The sequence below is a fragment of the Stegostoma tigrinum genome, chromosome 44 (genome assembly GCF_030684315.1).
Source record: "Stegostoma tigrinum isolate sSteTig4 chromosome 44, sSteTig4.hap1, whole genome shotgun sequence".
NCBI classification, from domain to species: domain Eukaryota; kingdom Metazoa; phylum Chordata; class Chondrichthyes; order Orectolobiformes; family Stegostomatidae; genus Stegostoma; species Stegostoma tigrinum.
The window spans coordinates 11,594,360-11,609,213 of NC_081397.1; the positions used below are offsets into that span (position 1 = coordinate 11,594,360).

General features: G+C 45.9%; 1 protein-coding gene and 1 pseudogene across 1 annotated transcript; both read left to right on the forward strand.

Moving 5' to 3' along the window:
- The first annotated feature begins 8,894 nt into the window (after positions 1-8,894).
- On the forward strand, positions 8,895-9,935 carry LOC132207123 (histone H1-like). The gene has a single exon (XM_059642299.1). The coding sequence runs from the start codon at positions 8,895-8,897 to the stop codon at positions 9,531-9,533; it is 639 nt and encodes a 212-aa protein (XP_059498282.1). The 3' UTR covers positions 9,534-9,935.
- Positions 9,936-10,036: 101 nt separating this feature from the next.
- On the forward strand, positions 10,037-11,086 carry LOC132207124 (histone H3-like; annotated as a pseudogene).
- Positions 11,087-14,854: the final 3,768 nt, after the last annotated feature.

Sequence of the window (14,854 nt, forward strand, 5' to 3'; positions counted from 1 at the left end):
CATGCTGCTAAACTGAAGATGTTAATTTAGTATGTTATTGCCAAAGAAGAAGTGCAATGAACAAATGAACTGCATTGTGGCTGACTGACCACAATGTTGCTTGTGCAGGAAAGAAAATTAGCTTTCTCACTTCGATTTTGTTTTATGGCACAGACATTAACATGCTTGGTGTTGAACTTTTGTTTTCTGTCATGCAGTGGGTAACACTGGAACCGTCAAACTGAATTTACTGAAGAATAAACACTGTTGAACCCTCTTTGCAAAATATAAATGAGGACGGTTATGTTGTTATGTTGCTTGTTTTAAAAAAATGGCATGAAGCTTTCTTGTGTTTGATGTAAAAATTCAGATGGATTGTCAAGAGGAACACAGGGCTATTTGAACAAAATTTCAGCTAATTTGAAAACAAAGGTCTATGATTATAAAGTCCTCTTGCTTAAGATAGAATTAAAAATAATCTGATCATGCTAGGTGAAAAAATTTGACAACTGACAAAGGTGAGGATGATACTTCCTCTGCCAACATGACACATTCATGGAATTTGAATACTGGCTGAATTGATGCAGAATTGTCGGCTGGTTGTTTCTAAACAGTGCAGGTTCAATGAGAGAAAGGTCTGTTTGCTGTGCTGCAGACATCTATGAATATATGTGTGTGTGATAATCATTGATCCGTACTTGTTGGTAGCTGTCACGTGAAGATATGAGCATAACCATCAAACTGTCCCTCTCAGTTTCTGCTGTGAAATATGAGTTTAGTTATCAATCTATATCCATCAATTCCTCTTTCATGAATGCGAAAGTGTTACAAATATGTCCTAGTCAAAATCTTCTGTGAATATGCAAATGTAATTATCAATCTACTTATGCTTATGCTTTTGCTTTCCTGTCATGTGTGGATGTATTTATCAGCCTGTACCTGTCAGTTTTTGCAGTCTGAATGTGTGTGTAATTATCTTACTGTCCCTGTCACTTTCTGATGTGTGAATGAGTGTACTGTTATCAATATGTGCCTGTCAGCTTCTTCTCCATGGCTGTGCGAGTGTATTTACCCATTTGGCCCTGTCAAATCCTGTCCTGTAAATCTGACAGATGAGTTATTAGTCTATGCCTGAAGCTATCTGGTTTGTGAATGTGTGAATGCATTTATCATTCTCTCCCTGTATAATTTCTAGGGTAGGGCTGATGTCTTATTCCGGCTTGGTCTGTCTCTGGTCTGGATACATTTAGAGTTTAATGTTCATTTGTTGTTGCAAGCTGACTGTACGAGACATTCTTATTTGTATAGTCAACGATCTGGGTTATCTGCTTGAATAGAGGTTATTTTCTGTATCATTTCAGGTCAATATTTGATTTCCTTCTGGTCTATTTGAATAGCAAAGTTTATATACAGTAGAAGTGTTTCAGATGGTTTTCACTATTCAGTTTGTAGTTTTATGCAAACAAATGCAATGTCAATATCAATTTCAATCTGAAACTTATCCTGATATACAATTTCTCCAGTTTGGACAAAAGGAAATGATACTTTAGTTACCTCTAAGTCGATGAGATGGTGACACGGACAGAGGTGAAATTAATCTCTTGTTCGATATATTTCTTGGACTACTTCTTGGGAATTCAGTGTGTCAAAGAACAACAAAAAAATTCCAGCAGAGGAACAGGCCCTTTGGCTCTCCAAGCCTGTGCCAATCTATATCCTCTATCTCAACCTGTCGCCTATTTTCCAAGGATCTGTATCCCTCTGCTCCCTGTCCAGTCATGTATCTGTCCAGATACATCTTAAAGTGACACTATCATGCACATCTCTACCAACTCCGCTGGCAACGTGTTCCAGGCAACCACCGTCCTCAGCGTAAAGAATTTTCCATGCATATCATCCTTACACTTTTCCCCCCTCACCTTGAAATCATGACCCCTAGTCATCGAGTTGCACACTCAAGGAAAAAGCTTCTTGCTATCCACTCTGTCGACGCATCTTATGACTCTGTAGGCCTCAATCAAGTCCCCCCTCAACCTCCATCTTTCTAATGTAAATAATCCTCATGTCCTCAAACTCCCTTAAGAGCTAGCATCTTCCATACCAGGCAACATCTTTGTGAATTTCCTCTGCACCTTCTCCAAAGCATCAAGATCCTTTTGGTAATGTGGCGACCTGAACTGTACACAGTATTCGAAATGTGTACAAACCAAATTCCTATACAACTGTAACATGACCTGCCAACTCTTGCACTAAACAACCCATCTGATGAAGGAAAGAATGCAACATGTCTTCGTGGCCATTCTGTCGACCTGTGTCGCCACCTTTGGGTACAATGGACCTGAACACCCAGATCTCTCTGAGCATCAATTTTTGCCAGGGCTTGTCCATTTACCGTATAGTTCACTTTTGAATTGGGTCTTCCAAAATGCATTACCTCTCATTTGCCCGAACTGAACTCCACAAAATTTGTCCAGTTTTTTTTCCCCCCAATATAGTGAACGAGTGATATTCACATTACAAACACAGGAGTGCATGTACACATGAGGATTGAAGTATTTAGCTCACATTCTATTCTGTTCGTCTCTTAATCATGAAAGACTACCTCTCTGACCTGAAATCCCTGAGTGGAAATCATCTTCAATGTTACACATTCTGAGGTTTGCAATATACATGATCTTCATGGTTGTTAGATGGTGTAACACATGTGATGGGGATAATGTATACATTTACAACTCAGTGGAGTGCGTGTGTGCCAGAAATTATGTGCATACACTCTGCTGGCATTCTACGTCAGGCTTTGGCACAGGATGTGCATTTTGAAGGCACGTTATTTAATTGTTCTGGCTGTGCCTGGGACATCTACTTGACAAAAGATTAATGCTGTCCTGCTCAGTTACTGATAATAATGTGAATGTTTTCCTCCATATCTGTCCTCATTATCTGCTATGTGTATGGTTGGTGTAACTATGTAACAGCATGAACTATTTCTTCACCTTGACACTAACTTTGAAAACATGCTTACTAAATGCAGATTTACTGCAGTTCTTTTGTGTCTGTTTCAGACAAAAATTCAGTCTATTCATTTTCAAAAATGTTGTAAATGCCAATAGGCTACAAGTGATGAATTTTTTTGAAATGGGGTGGTGTGGGTTGAGAAAACAGAGGGAAAGAAAAAACTATTTGTATTTTGTTGGTTGTGTTTGACTGTTGTCTTGAAAGCATGTCACCAGAAATTGAGTTCAATGTATCTCTGACTCAATTTGTTCTGTGCCTGTGGAAAGGATGTTCTCTGCTCAGACATGGTAACATGCCTGTTGTTTGTTCGAAGCAGCTGGTCACCCTTAGCTTTGTATTGGCCAAGTATTACATTGTCTTGTTCCTGCAAGTATTTTCCTGGGGGAAGACAGAAGAGTTTACTCCTGTAAATCAACATCAACTAAGTTTTACAATGTCAAAAAGATTAATGTAATATTCAGTTAGTAATTATTAGGATGATTCTTTTCTTTAACTTCTTCTGATGAAGAGCAGTGCGCCAAAAGCCTATCATTTTAAAATAACCTGTTGGATGACGACAGTGTCTTTTAAAGTCATCAATTCAAACACAGCTCCGATTCCATTTTAACGTTAAGCTGCTCCTTGTCTAAGGATTATTTCTGTTTTAAATATATCTGCTTTGGATACCAATTGAGTAAAATCCAGAAGTGGAACGATAATTGGACAACTCACGTAAGGTACCACGCAAAGCCAGCGCCATTACCAAATCCCAAAGCACTGACTGTAGAACACATTGACTCTAATCCGTGTCCTTTACAGGGTTCTTATACTTGCAAAGTCTGATCTGAGTTCCGACTTAGACTGCGCAACGTTAACAAACAGCAGCCAAACAAGGAATTTCCATCAGTGTTTAGAAGACTAAAAACTACAAGACTGATCCCCAGCAGCAGCTTCTTGCCGCTGTGTCTCCCTCAGCAGGCCCACACACAGCCCGAGAAAGGCCTCTCTCTCCCCGCCCCCAGGCCGCTCACTCCAAGTTCCGGGACCAGTTCCTGCTCCGCTCCGCCTCTTACCAACAGCCCCCGGTTCTCCCTGAACTGAGCGCGAATCAATGCCGGTCTCGGAGCCCCCTCTGTGTCCCAGACTCACATCTCGATGCGCTGCTGGAAGGAGCCTGCTGTTCCCTCGCTTCCCTGGGCGCTGGTCTCTCCATTGCGGCCTGTTTCAAACAAACCTCTTCCACTCAGTCAATGGCAGCGCTGGGGGAGGGCCTCACTCATGCGCTCCTCCAAACAGCCAAATGCTCTTTTTTACGGGGGACAACATCGCGCATGCGCTACTTTTCCGAATAATTCCCAGAAACAAATATCAATTGATCATTTCCCCAATTCACTTTTCTCCCAGTTTCAGCAAAGCAACTGAGGGCTGTGGGGGAAAGAGCAGAGAACGTTTGTATGTAATGACTTTTCTTTCCCACGATTCAATTCGAATTCGCAAAAACAAGAGCGTGAAACAGAAGCTGAACGATGAACTTCGATCGTTTCCCGGAACATGTTAGTAACTGCCTCCCTCCGGCTCTCTCACAATCTGATGGGCAAGTGGAGTAGCTGACGGCCATTGGGCCCGTTAGATGTGCTCCCTAATTCAAAACACCACGTCTAATCTTATGACAACAAAGTGTGGGGCTGGATGAACACAGCAGGCCAAGCAGCATCTGAGGAGCACAAAAGCTGACGTTTCGGGCCTAGACACTTCATCAAAAAAGGGGGATGGGGAGACGATTCTGAAATAAATGGGAAGAGAGGGGGAGGTGGACTGAGGAGAAGATAGGTGGAGAGGAGAGTATGGATGGGGAGTTAGGGAGGGGATCGGTCAGTCCGGGGAGGACAGACAGGTCAAGGGGGCAAGATGACGTTAGCATTGTGGAAATTGAGGTGCGGCTTGAGGTGGGAGGCGGGGATAGGTGAGAGGAAGAACAGGTTAGGCAGGCTGGGACGAGCTGGGCTGGTTTTGGGATGCAGTGTGGGAAGGAGAGATTTTAAAGCTGGTGAAATCCACATTGATCCCATTGGGCTGCAGGGTTGCCTAGCGGAATACGAGTTGTTTTTCCTGCAAACTAAGGGAACTGCAGGACGCCCAGGATGGACATGTCATCTGAGGAATGGGCCCAAGCTATGCCTGTCTCATTGTAGGTCATGTGGAACAGTTCCTCTTCCGCACCTGCACTGGCCCCAAACCCCACCTCTTCCTCCGTTACATTGATGAATGTATCGGCGCTGCCTCATGCTCCCAAGAGGAGCTCGAACAGTTCATCCATTTCATCAACACCTTCCACCCCAACCTCAAGTTCACCTGGACCATCTCTAACACATCCCTTACCTTCCTGGACCTTTCTGTCTCGATCTCAGGCGACCACCTATAAACCGATGCCCATTTCAAGCCCACCGACTCCCACAGCTACCAGGAATACACCTCCTCCCAACCACCTTCCTGCAAAAATTCCATCCCCTATTCCCAATTCCTTCACCTCTGTCGCATCTGCTCCCAGGATGAGGCATTCCACTCCTGCACACCCCAGATGGCCTCATTCTTCAAAGGCCGCAACATTCCACCGCCCCCCCCCCCACCGCAGTGGTCAAGAACACCCTCGGCCGTGTCTCCCACATTTCCTGTACCTCATCCCTCACACCGTGCCCTCGCAATAACTGCCCCAAGAGAATCCCCCTCGTTCTCACATACCACCCGACCAACCTCCGCATACAACGCATCATTCTCCAACACTTCTGCCATCTACAATCCGACCCCACCACCAAAGATATTTTTCCATCTCCATCCTTGTCTGCCTTCCAGAGAGACCACTCTCTCCGTGACTCCCTTGTCCACTCCACACTCCCCTGCAACCCCACTACACCCAGCACTTTCCCCTGCAACCGCAGAAAGTGCTACACCTGCCCCCACACCACCTCCTTCACCCCCATCCCAGGCCCTAAGATGACTTTCCATATCATGCAGATATTCACCTGCACATCTGCCAATGTGGTATACTGCGTCCGCTGTACATGGTGTGGCTTTCTGTGCATTGGGGAAACCAAATAGAGGCTTGGGGAACTGCTTTGCAGAACACCTACGCTTGCAGTAAATAACTGCACCTCCCAGTCGCGAACCAGTTCAACTCCCCCTCCCATCACTGTGTCCTCAATTTGACCCAGGAAGGCACTGTATAATGTGCATAAATGTGAGGTTATACACGTTGGTAGCAAAATAAAAGGAAGGTACTTTATTTTCTGGACGTCGATAAATGGACACAGTAGAATTTGCAATGAGATCTGGGTGCCCTCACAAACCAATCACTGAAATTAAGGATGTAGTTGGAGCAGGCAGTGAAGAAGGCAACTGGTATGTTTTCCTTCATGGAGAGATAATTAGAGTACAGGAGAAAAGTAGAAATTGTGGCAATTTAACAGGGTATCTGTGAGACAACATCTTAAATACTGACAGCAGGTGTGGCCTCCTTATCTGAGGAAAGATGGTGTTACTATAAAGGTAGTTTTAGTGGGCAGATTGCTGGGATGGAAGGAGAGATTGAATTGTTTGTGAACTTCTGTGCTTAAGTTCAGAATAATGAGGGATTTTCGTAAAAACCTGTAAGACACTGGCAGACATAAACAATATAAATGCTGGAAAAATATTCCTGATGGTAGGAATTACATGTTTCGGAAATAGGATAGGACATTTAGGGCTGAGAAAGTGGGAGCTTTCTTCTTCAGAGAACGGTATGCCTCTGGAATTCTCGACCGCAGAAATCAGCTCCGTCCAACACACTATATGATTTCAAAATGTTATTGTGTGCAGCAATTGTGAAGAAATGGAATCAAGATATAATTGGCTTAATTGCAATAGAGAGAGAGTGAAGGTGGAGGGCTGTTTTGTTTTCAGTCTGGGGGCCTGTCACCAGTGGTTTCCACAGGGATTTGCACTGGCTCTGTTTTTGTTTGTCATTTATAAAAATGATTTGGATCAGAATATAGAAGGCATGGTAAGCATGTTTGTGAATGCTTGCAAAGTTAGTATCATAGTGAGTGGAGAAGATTTTCTGAGATTACAAAGGGATCATAATCCAATCGTTGGGCTGCAAAATGGAGTTCAACTGGATAACTGTGAGGTGTTGCATTTTGGTGCAACCATCAAGGGTAGGCCCTGTACAATTAATGGGTAGTGTTGTAGAAGAGAAGGACCTAGAATTCTTTTCAGTCTGCATCACACCTCAACAGGATGGTTAAGAAGGTGTTTGGCATGCTTTCCTTCGCTGCTTAGTCCTTTGTGTTTAGGAGGTGGTATTCACATTGACGTTACACAGCACATTGGGTGAGGCCACTTCTGAAATACTGCCAACAGTTCTGGTCGGCCAGTTAGAGGAAGGACAGGATTAAGGTGGAGACGGTTCAGATTAGGTTCACCAGTATTTCCGAGTATGTAAGGTTCGAGTTATAAGGAAAGGATGGATAGGCTGGGAGTTTTTTTTCACTCGAGTGTGGCAGGTTGAAAGTCAGCTTATAGAAGTTCATAAAATAATGAGAACTGCAGATGCTGGAGAATCCAAGAAAACAAAGTGTGGGGCTGGATGAACACAGCAGGCGAAGCAGCCTTTTAGGAGCACAAAAGCTGACGTTGTCAGCTGGCAGTTGTCCTTTGCCTGGGAAGGGGGGAATTGAAGAGCGGCGTGAACATTTTTAAAGTGACAGGAGCAAGATTTTAAAAAATACGCGAGGGTTTTATTATCACAGAGCCTGATGCAAATGGAATGAACTTCCTGACGAAATGGTCGATGTGGCTACAATTACAACATTAAAACGGCATTTGGATAAGTACGTGAACATGACAGGTTTGAAAGGAAACAGGCCAGGGTCAGGTGGGTGGAACTAGTTCAGTTCGGCATTATATTCGGCATGTTATGGTTGGACTGAAGGATATGCTGAATGATTCGATATGAGAGAGAAACGGACACAGGCTATTGAGTTGGATGACCTGCCATTTTCATGAGGAGTGGGAAGAGAGGTTTGAAGGGCTGATTGGTTAGTTTCAGTTGCTATTATTTGTGTTTCTCTGCCTGTTTATTCCCAGAAAAATACTGACCTGGGTGATCAATGTAACTTCAAACCAGATGATTGGCTCTTGCAGCTGAATCAGGAGAAGAGCGAATCTCCGGCGCTCCGTCCTCAGAGAGTTTAACAGTGACTGAGGAGAGAAAAAAACTACAACGAACTCCCTGGGTATCGGAGCAAAGGCTGAAAGGAAAATAAATTATATCCGCCCACATTTATATTTCGCGATATTTCTGGCCTGCGACTGTATGGATGTGAATATTGTGCCAGAGAGACTGTAGGTAAAGGGCGGTCGGGAGAGTTTAACGTAACTGTGTTTGTGTGTCCGCTCATATCATGAGATTTCCCAGTCTGTCTTGAGAAAATTAAAAAGATTTTCGATTCAACTTATCCCCCTGCTCCCTCACTAAACCCCAAAGCTAGAATTCAAGGCAACGTGTTTGTTGCTTTCTAGATTTCAGCCCAAAAGTGATGATAATGCCAGCGCTCAGCTCAGAGAGAGCGATCAGTGCAGCAGCAAAATGCGTTTAACTCGACAACGGAGCCGTCAATTCGAGTGAAAACGCTTCGGCCGCAAACCTTCCCGAGCCAGGGTCGGGAACGATCGAGCCTGGCTCTCTGGAGATGCGGAATTGCAGAGGAATTGGAGAGTTTGTGCCGAGAGAGAAACACAGACAGGCAGCAGGAGCAGGGAGCTGAGGGCAGGTTGTCTCCGCGCCGTCCGCTCGCTGCCTTTAAGTTGCTCAGTGCCGCCACCAGCAGCTTCATTGCTGACCCAGTTCAGTCTGACAGAGAGAGATTCAGCGCAGAGTTGCCGACATGAGCGACAGTGCAGCCGCCGAAACGGCTCCTCCAGCCTCCGCCAGCACCAAACCCAAGTCTCCCAAGAAGAAGAAGGCGGCGGCTCCCAGGAAGAAACCAGCCGGTCCCGGGTTGGGCGAGCGGATTGTGAAGATTGTCGGGGAGAACAGCGATCGGAAGGGGACGTCTCTGGTCGCTATAAAGATGGCGCTGCAGAGAAGCGGGGTCAATGTGGAGAAGCAAAATGCACAGATCAGGATGGCTGCCAAGAGGTGCCTGGCGAAAGGCTCCCTGGTTCTGGTGAAGGGCCAGGGCGTCTCCGGCTCCTTCAAACTCCCAAAGAATCCAGTCAAGGCAAAAGTGGGAAAGAAGGCGAGACCAGCAGCAGCCGCCAAGAAAGCAGCCGTGAAGAAAACAACGAGCAAGAAGGTGGCAGCGAAGAAATCCCCAGCCAAGAAAGCAACCGGCAAGAAAGCGGGCGGCAAGAAGGCAGCAACGCCAAAGAAAGCGGCGAAGAAAGCAGCGCCGAAGGAAAAGACTCCCGTGAAGAAGGTGATAAAGACCAAGAGCCCCAAGGCCGCAAAGCCGGCCCCGAAATCGGCGAAGGCAAAGGCCAAGCCCAAAGCGAAAGTGCCCAAGAAAGCAGCAAAGAAATGAAGCAGTCCGTGCAACGTGTAACGACCTGAATCCAAAGGCTCTTCTCAGAGCCACCACATCTTTCAGGAGAGAGCTGAGCCCCGACCAAATGATCCCTGTCCTAGCTCCGAGTGCAGGAATAAATTAGACACTAATTTATGTGAATAACCGTTCCGTATTTACCTATCGGATTTACACTCAGCCCCTCTTCCATACTCTACAATAACTCTGAGGTCCTGCTCACGCTGACCATAGGCTCTAGTGCTTTGTCAGTCTGCTTTTCACACATGCAGGGAGAGAGTCTCAACGAGACTAACACAGGCTCTGAAACCCCTCTTCACCACACAAACCTCAAGAAATGATTTTGTCTCATTCAGCTGGGGGAATAGAAACTGACGTAGAAATGGAAGCAAGATAATAAAATGTGAGGCTGGATGAACACAGCAGGCCAAGCAGCATCTCAGGAGCACAAAAGCTGACGTTTCGGGCCTAGACCCTTAGAGATGAAGGGTCTAGGCCCGAAACGTCAGCTTTTGTGCTCCTGAGATGCTGCTTGGCCTGCTGTGTTCATCCAGCCTCACATTTTATTATCTTGGAATCTCCAGCATCTGCAGTTCCCATTATCTCTGTATTACACGCCCTCCCCCTTTCATCACGCCTGTTTTCACAGATGAGGCAATCCTGTCGTCCTGTCTCCGCTGATGTAGATTTTTTTTTAAAAAAACTTAGTTTGCAAACTACACGATTTGATCGGAGTCGGACTTTATTTTCCTTTTAAATATTTACCTTAAACTCAGGATTGCGAGGGAGAGTCGGCGGGCTTTTTGTAAGTGACCGACTGTCATTTCAAATTAAACAATCAGACTCCAAAAAATATTTTTCTGCCTTTTCTGTCCCTTCCGGAGCTGTTTCTCAGGGGGTTGAGTGACGGGACTGTGTCCAATCGCAGCTCTAAGGCAGCGCCGCCGCACGCTCGGCATTGATAGCAGCAGCCTGTGTGTGTGTGTGTGTGTGTTGCAGACAGTTGAAGAGAATGGCCAGAACCAAGCAGACGGCGCGCAAATCCACCGGAGGGAAAGCTCCCCGCAAGCAGCTGGCGACCAAAGCGGCCCGGCCACGGGCGGAGTGAAGAAGCCTCATCGCTACAGGCCCGGCACGGTGGCTCTGCGGGAGATCCGCCGCTACCAGAAATCCACCGAGCTGCTGATCCGCAAACTGCCGTTCCAGCGCCTGGTGCGGGAGATCGCTCAGGACTTCAAGACCGACCTGCGCTTCCAGAACTCGGCCGTGATGGCCCTGCAGGAGGCCAGCGAGGCTTACCTGGTGGGGCTGTTTGAGGACACCAACCTGTGTGCCATCCACGCCAAGCGTGTCACCATAATGCCCAAAGACATCCAGCTGGCCCGGCGGATCCGCGGGGAGCGCGCCTAAACGGAGCGTGCCCGGCCCTGTACATTCACCCCGAGAAACGCAACGGCTCTTTTCAGAGCCACTAAACTGTCCCGAGAGAGCAGCAATCGATTGGCAATGTTGGTTACTTTATTATGCGCCCAGTTTTTTTCTGCTGTTGTATTGTGTCGTTTCGTCTGTTATTAAACAACTTCAATCTGGCCGAGAAGTGGATTTGTCACGTTAATTAAAAGACAAAACGGACATTGCTGTGGGGAAGTTATAAATTGATGGCAGTACATAATTGAAGCCTCCCAGTGTGCTGGATATTTGAGTGACAGGAAAGCACCTCCCTGCCTATGCATCCCTTGGTGTTACCCCACTCTAACTGAACACGGCTGGGAAGGTGGGCGGGAGAAATAATTGGTGCCAAATCATCAACCACTTTATTTCAAATCTGAAAAACCCGCTAATATATCGAGGGTTCACACGAGACATCACACTTTCCCTCAGGCCCCAGCCTGTTTCGGTTGATGCTATTCGGAGCAAAACCGCAAGTTACTGAAACAGCTCAGCAGGTCTGGCAACATCTCCTGAAGAAGGAAAAAAAATCAGAGCTAAGTTTTCGGGTCCCGTGAGCTTTCCTCAGAACTGCAAGGGTCGCCGGAGCTGAAACGTTAACTCTGGATTTTATTTTCTTCACTGCTGCCAGACCTGCTGAGCTTTTCCAGCTACTTCTGGTCTTGTTCCTGATTTATAGCATCAGCTGTTCTTTCCATGTTCTTCGGAGGGTCGTTCAGGCTCGAAAGGCCATTTCCTGCTGTGTCGAGATTCCACAAAAGTTCATCCCGGCCAATGTATCAATGGGGCACCATTGGGGAATATGAGCTGCTGTTCCTGAAAACTAAGGGTGGCATCACTATGGCATGGCAGGAGGCCCAGGTTGGACATATCATCCGATGAATGTGAGGGGGAGTGAAAATAGTTCATGACTGCGAGGTGAACTCTGACACTTCCACCATCTACAATTCGACCCCACCATCAAAGACAATTTTCCATCCTCACCCTGATCTACCTTCCGGAGAGACCACTCTGTCTGCGACTCCCTTGTCCACTCCACGCTCCCCTCCACCCCCACCACCCCTGGAACTTTCACCTTCAACCAGAAGAACTGCTACACTTGCCCCCACACCACCTCCCTCAACCACATCCCAGGCCCTAAGATGATCCACATCAAGCAGATGTTCATCTGCACATCTGCCAATGTGGTATACTGCATCCACTGTACCCATTGTGGCTTCCTCTACATTGGGGAAAACAAGTGGAGGCTTAGGGACAGCTTTGCAGAACACCTACACTTGGTTCGCTATAAACAACTGGACCTCCCAGTCACAAACCATTTTAACTCACCCTTCCACTTCTGAGGCAACATGTCCAATCCGGGCCTCCTGCAGTGCCATAATGATGCCACTCAGGTTGCAGAAACAGCAACTCATATTCCGCTTGGGAACCCTGCAGCCTAGTGCTGTCGATTTCACCAGCTTCAAAATCTCCCCTCTCCCCACTGCATCCCACCCTGTCTCCCTAACCCGTTCTTCCTCCCACCTCAAGCCACATCTCCATTTCCTACCTACTGACCTTATCTCCCCACCTTGACCTGTCCATCCTCCCCAGGCTGACCTATCCCCTCCCTAACTCCCCACCCATACTCGCTACTCCACTTATCTTCTCCTTCATCCATCTTCAGTCCGCCTCCCACTCTCTCCCTATTTATTTCAGAATTGCCTCCCCATCCCCCATTTTCTGATGAAGGGGCTAGGCCCGAAACAAAAGCTTTTGTGCTCCTAAGATGCTGCTTGGCCTGCTGTGTTCATCCAGCCCCATACTTTGTTATCTCGGATTCTCCAGCATCTGCAGTTGGCATTTTCTCTGGCTTAAATAGAAGGTAATTGCTTTGTTTGCCAGGGGTGAAGCACATGGTCCATACCCCACTAAGGCATGTCACCCTGGAAATGGAGTCAAAAAAAGCAACTTGAGCAAATGGAAGTAGCTGAACAATGAGTTACTGGAGTTTATTATGTTCTCTCTCCCTTTTAGGTGTGACTCCACACTCCCATCACTGATATTGACTATATATAATGGCTCTCTGGGCAATTACAGGTGGTTTAGCCGAACCAGTGATGCTCATAATCTGATGAACAAATTCAAACCGCTTTAACCTCTGTATTTATAATAAATGTAACATGCATGCAGGCTTCAGGGTTTTGATGATTAGGGTTGAATATGTTTCTAGTGCTGACGCCTGCTCACAAGCTACTGGAGGCATGAGTGGTTGACAGTAAATATGCCAGTTTCCCACATTTTGAACAAGTGGGTGAAGGTAAATTCAGCAATGTGTCTTGTTTTTAAGGAAGTGCTCTTTTCATATAATTGAGGCAGAGACAGATATCAATGTGAAACGATTGCCTTTTAAAACTGCTTGGAAAGAATGTATGAATTGACAATATCTTGGCCACACACCTTCTCTTCACAAAAAGAAAAATCAGTTGTGAAACTGGAACCTGATCAGAAGTTGCTGTTTTTGTTTTTGTTTCATGATATTTGAACACATACAATGTAGCTGCATTAACCACCAATGAACTGAAACCTCCAACTGGCCCATTATCACATTATCACATCTTGTACAAAACTTCTTTCAGGGGGCACTGAGGGTGGCTTTTTCAGCCTTTTGAAAATAAGGTTGTATCTTGTTTATCTTCTGTTTCAACATTTGTTGCTGATGGTATCCTTCGGAAAATTTGGCCAGTATATTGAGAACAGTAGTTGGGAGGACAAATTGCAGCTGTACAGGACATGGATTAGAACACTTGGAATAATGCATTCAATTCTGGCCTCTCTGCTACAGGAATTTAATCAGATTTACTGTGACATGTTCCTAAATAGTGAATGGTTTTGTTGGCGAGCAGGATAGCCAGATCATAGTCAGTAAGCACATACAGGTCATAATGTGAAAAATGGAAATGATAAGGCATACAAGTTACACTCCACAGGATGTATGCAGGCAAGATCAACACTTTTGAAATTTAAGTGTCCATTCGTCAGTCTAACTATGGCAGGGAAGAATCTGTTCTTGAACCTGCTGGTGTAGGTGGTCGAGTTTCTGTACCTTCTGCCTGATGGAAGAGGGCACCACTGGCGTTGGATGGATTTTGATGTGTCAGGATTTTCACAGCAACAGAGCCCACGGTTGGGAAGTTGGGTGCCGTGATGGTGTGAGGTGTGAACACAACCTTCCATAGTTGCTCGTGGAACAGGACAGAGCAAGTTCCATATCAGACCTTTATGAACCCAGACAGTATGCTTTCTATGGTGCACGAGTAACATGCCAAATACATGAGCAGCCTCAGGAAGACGAGGCCTTTTTGTGCCTTCATTACCATTGCATCTATGTGGGAAGTCCCATGAAGGTTGTTGGTTCTTGTAACTCTTAGGCATTTGACACTCTCAGCACCCTGGTCTGTTGATGGAGATGAGGGTGTGTTCTGCTCTCTTCCTTCTGAAGCCAATTTATAAGTTCTTTTGTTTTGTGAACATTCAGTTTTCTTTTTATCATTACACCACGTCACCAAACCCGCCATCTCCTTCCTGTCATCTGAATCATCATTATTTATTATCCATCCTATCACAGTGGTGTCAACAGCAAACTTATAGGTGGCTTTCATTCAGAATTTGACAACAATAGTGAGTATACAAGGAGTACAGTTGGGACCTGAGAATGCATTCTTGAGGGTTGCAGTGTTTGAATGTCATCGCGGAGGAGATGCAGTTGCCTTTCTTCTCGAGCTGAGGAGTCAGTTGTACAGGGTGGAGCCAAGCCTGAGGTGTTAGTTTTGAGATCCGTCTTGCAGGGATAATGGTGTTGAAGACTGAGCTGTAGTTGATGAGCAGAAGCC

Bases quoted from the DNA above. Each gene is read 5' to 3' on its own strand.
- LOC132207123 (XM_059642299.1), top strand. From the start codon at position 8,895: ATGAGCGACAGTGCAGCCGCCGAAACGGCTCCTCCAGCCTCCGCCAGC.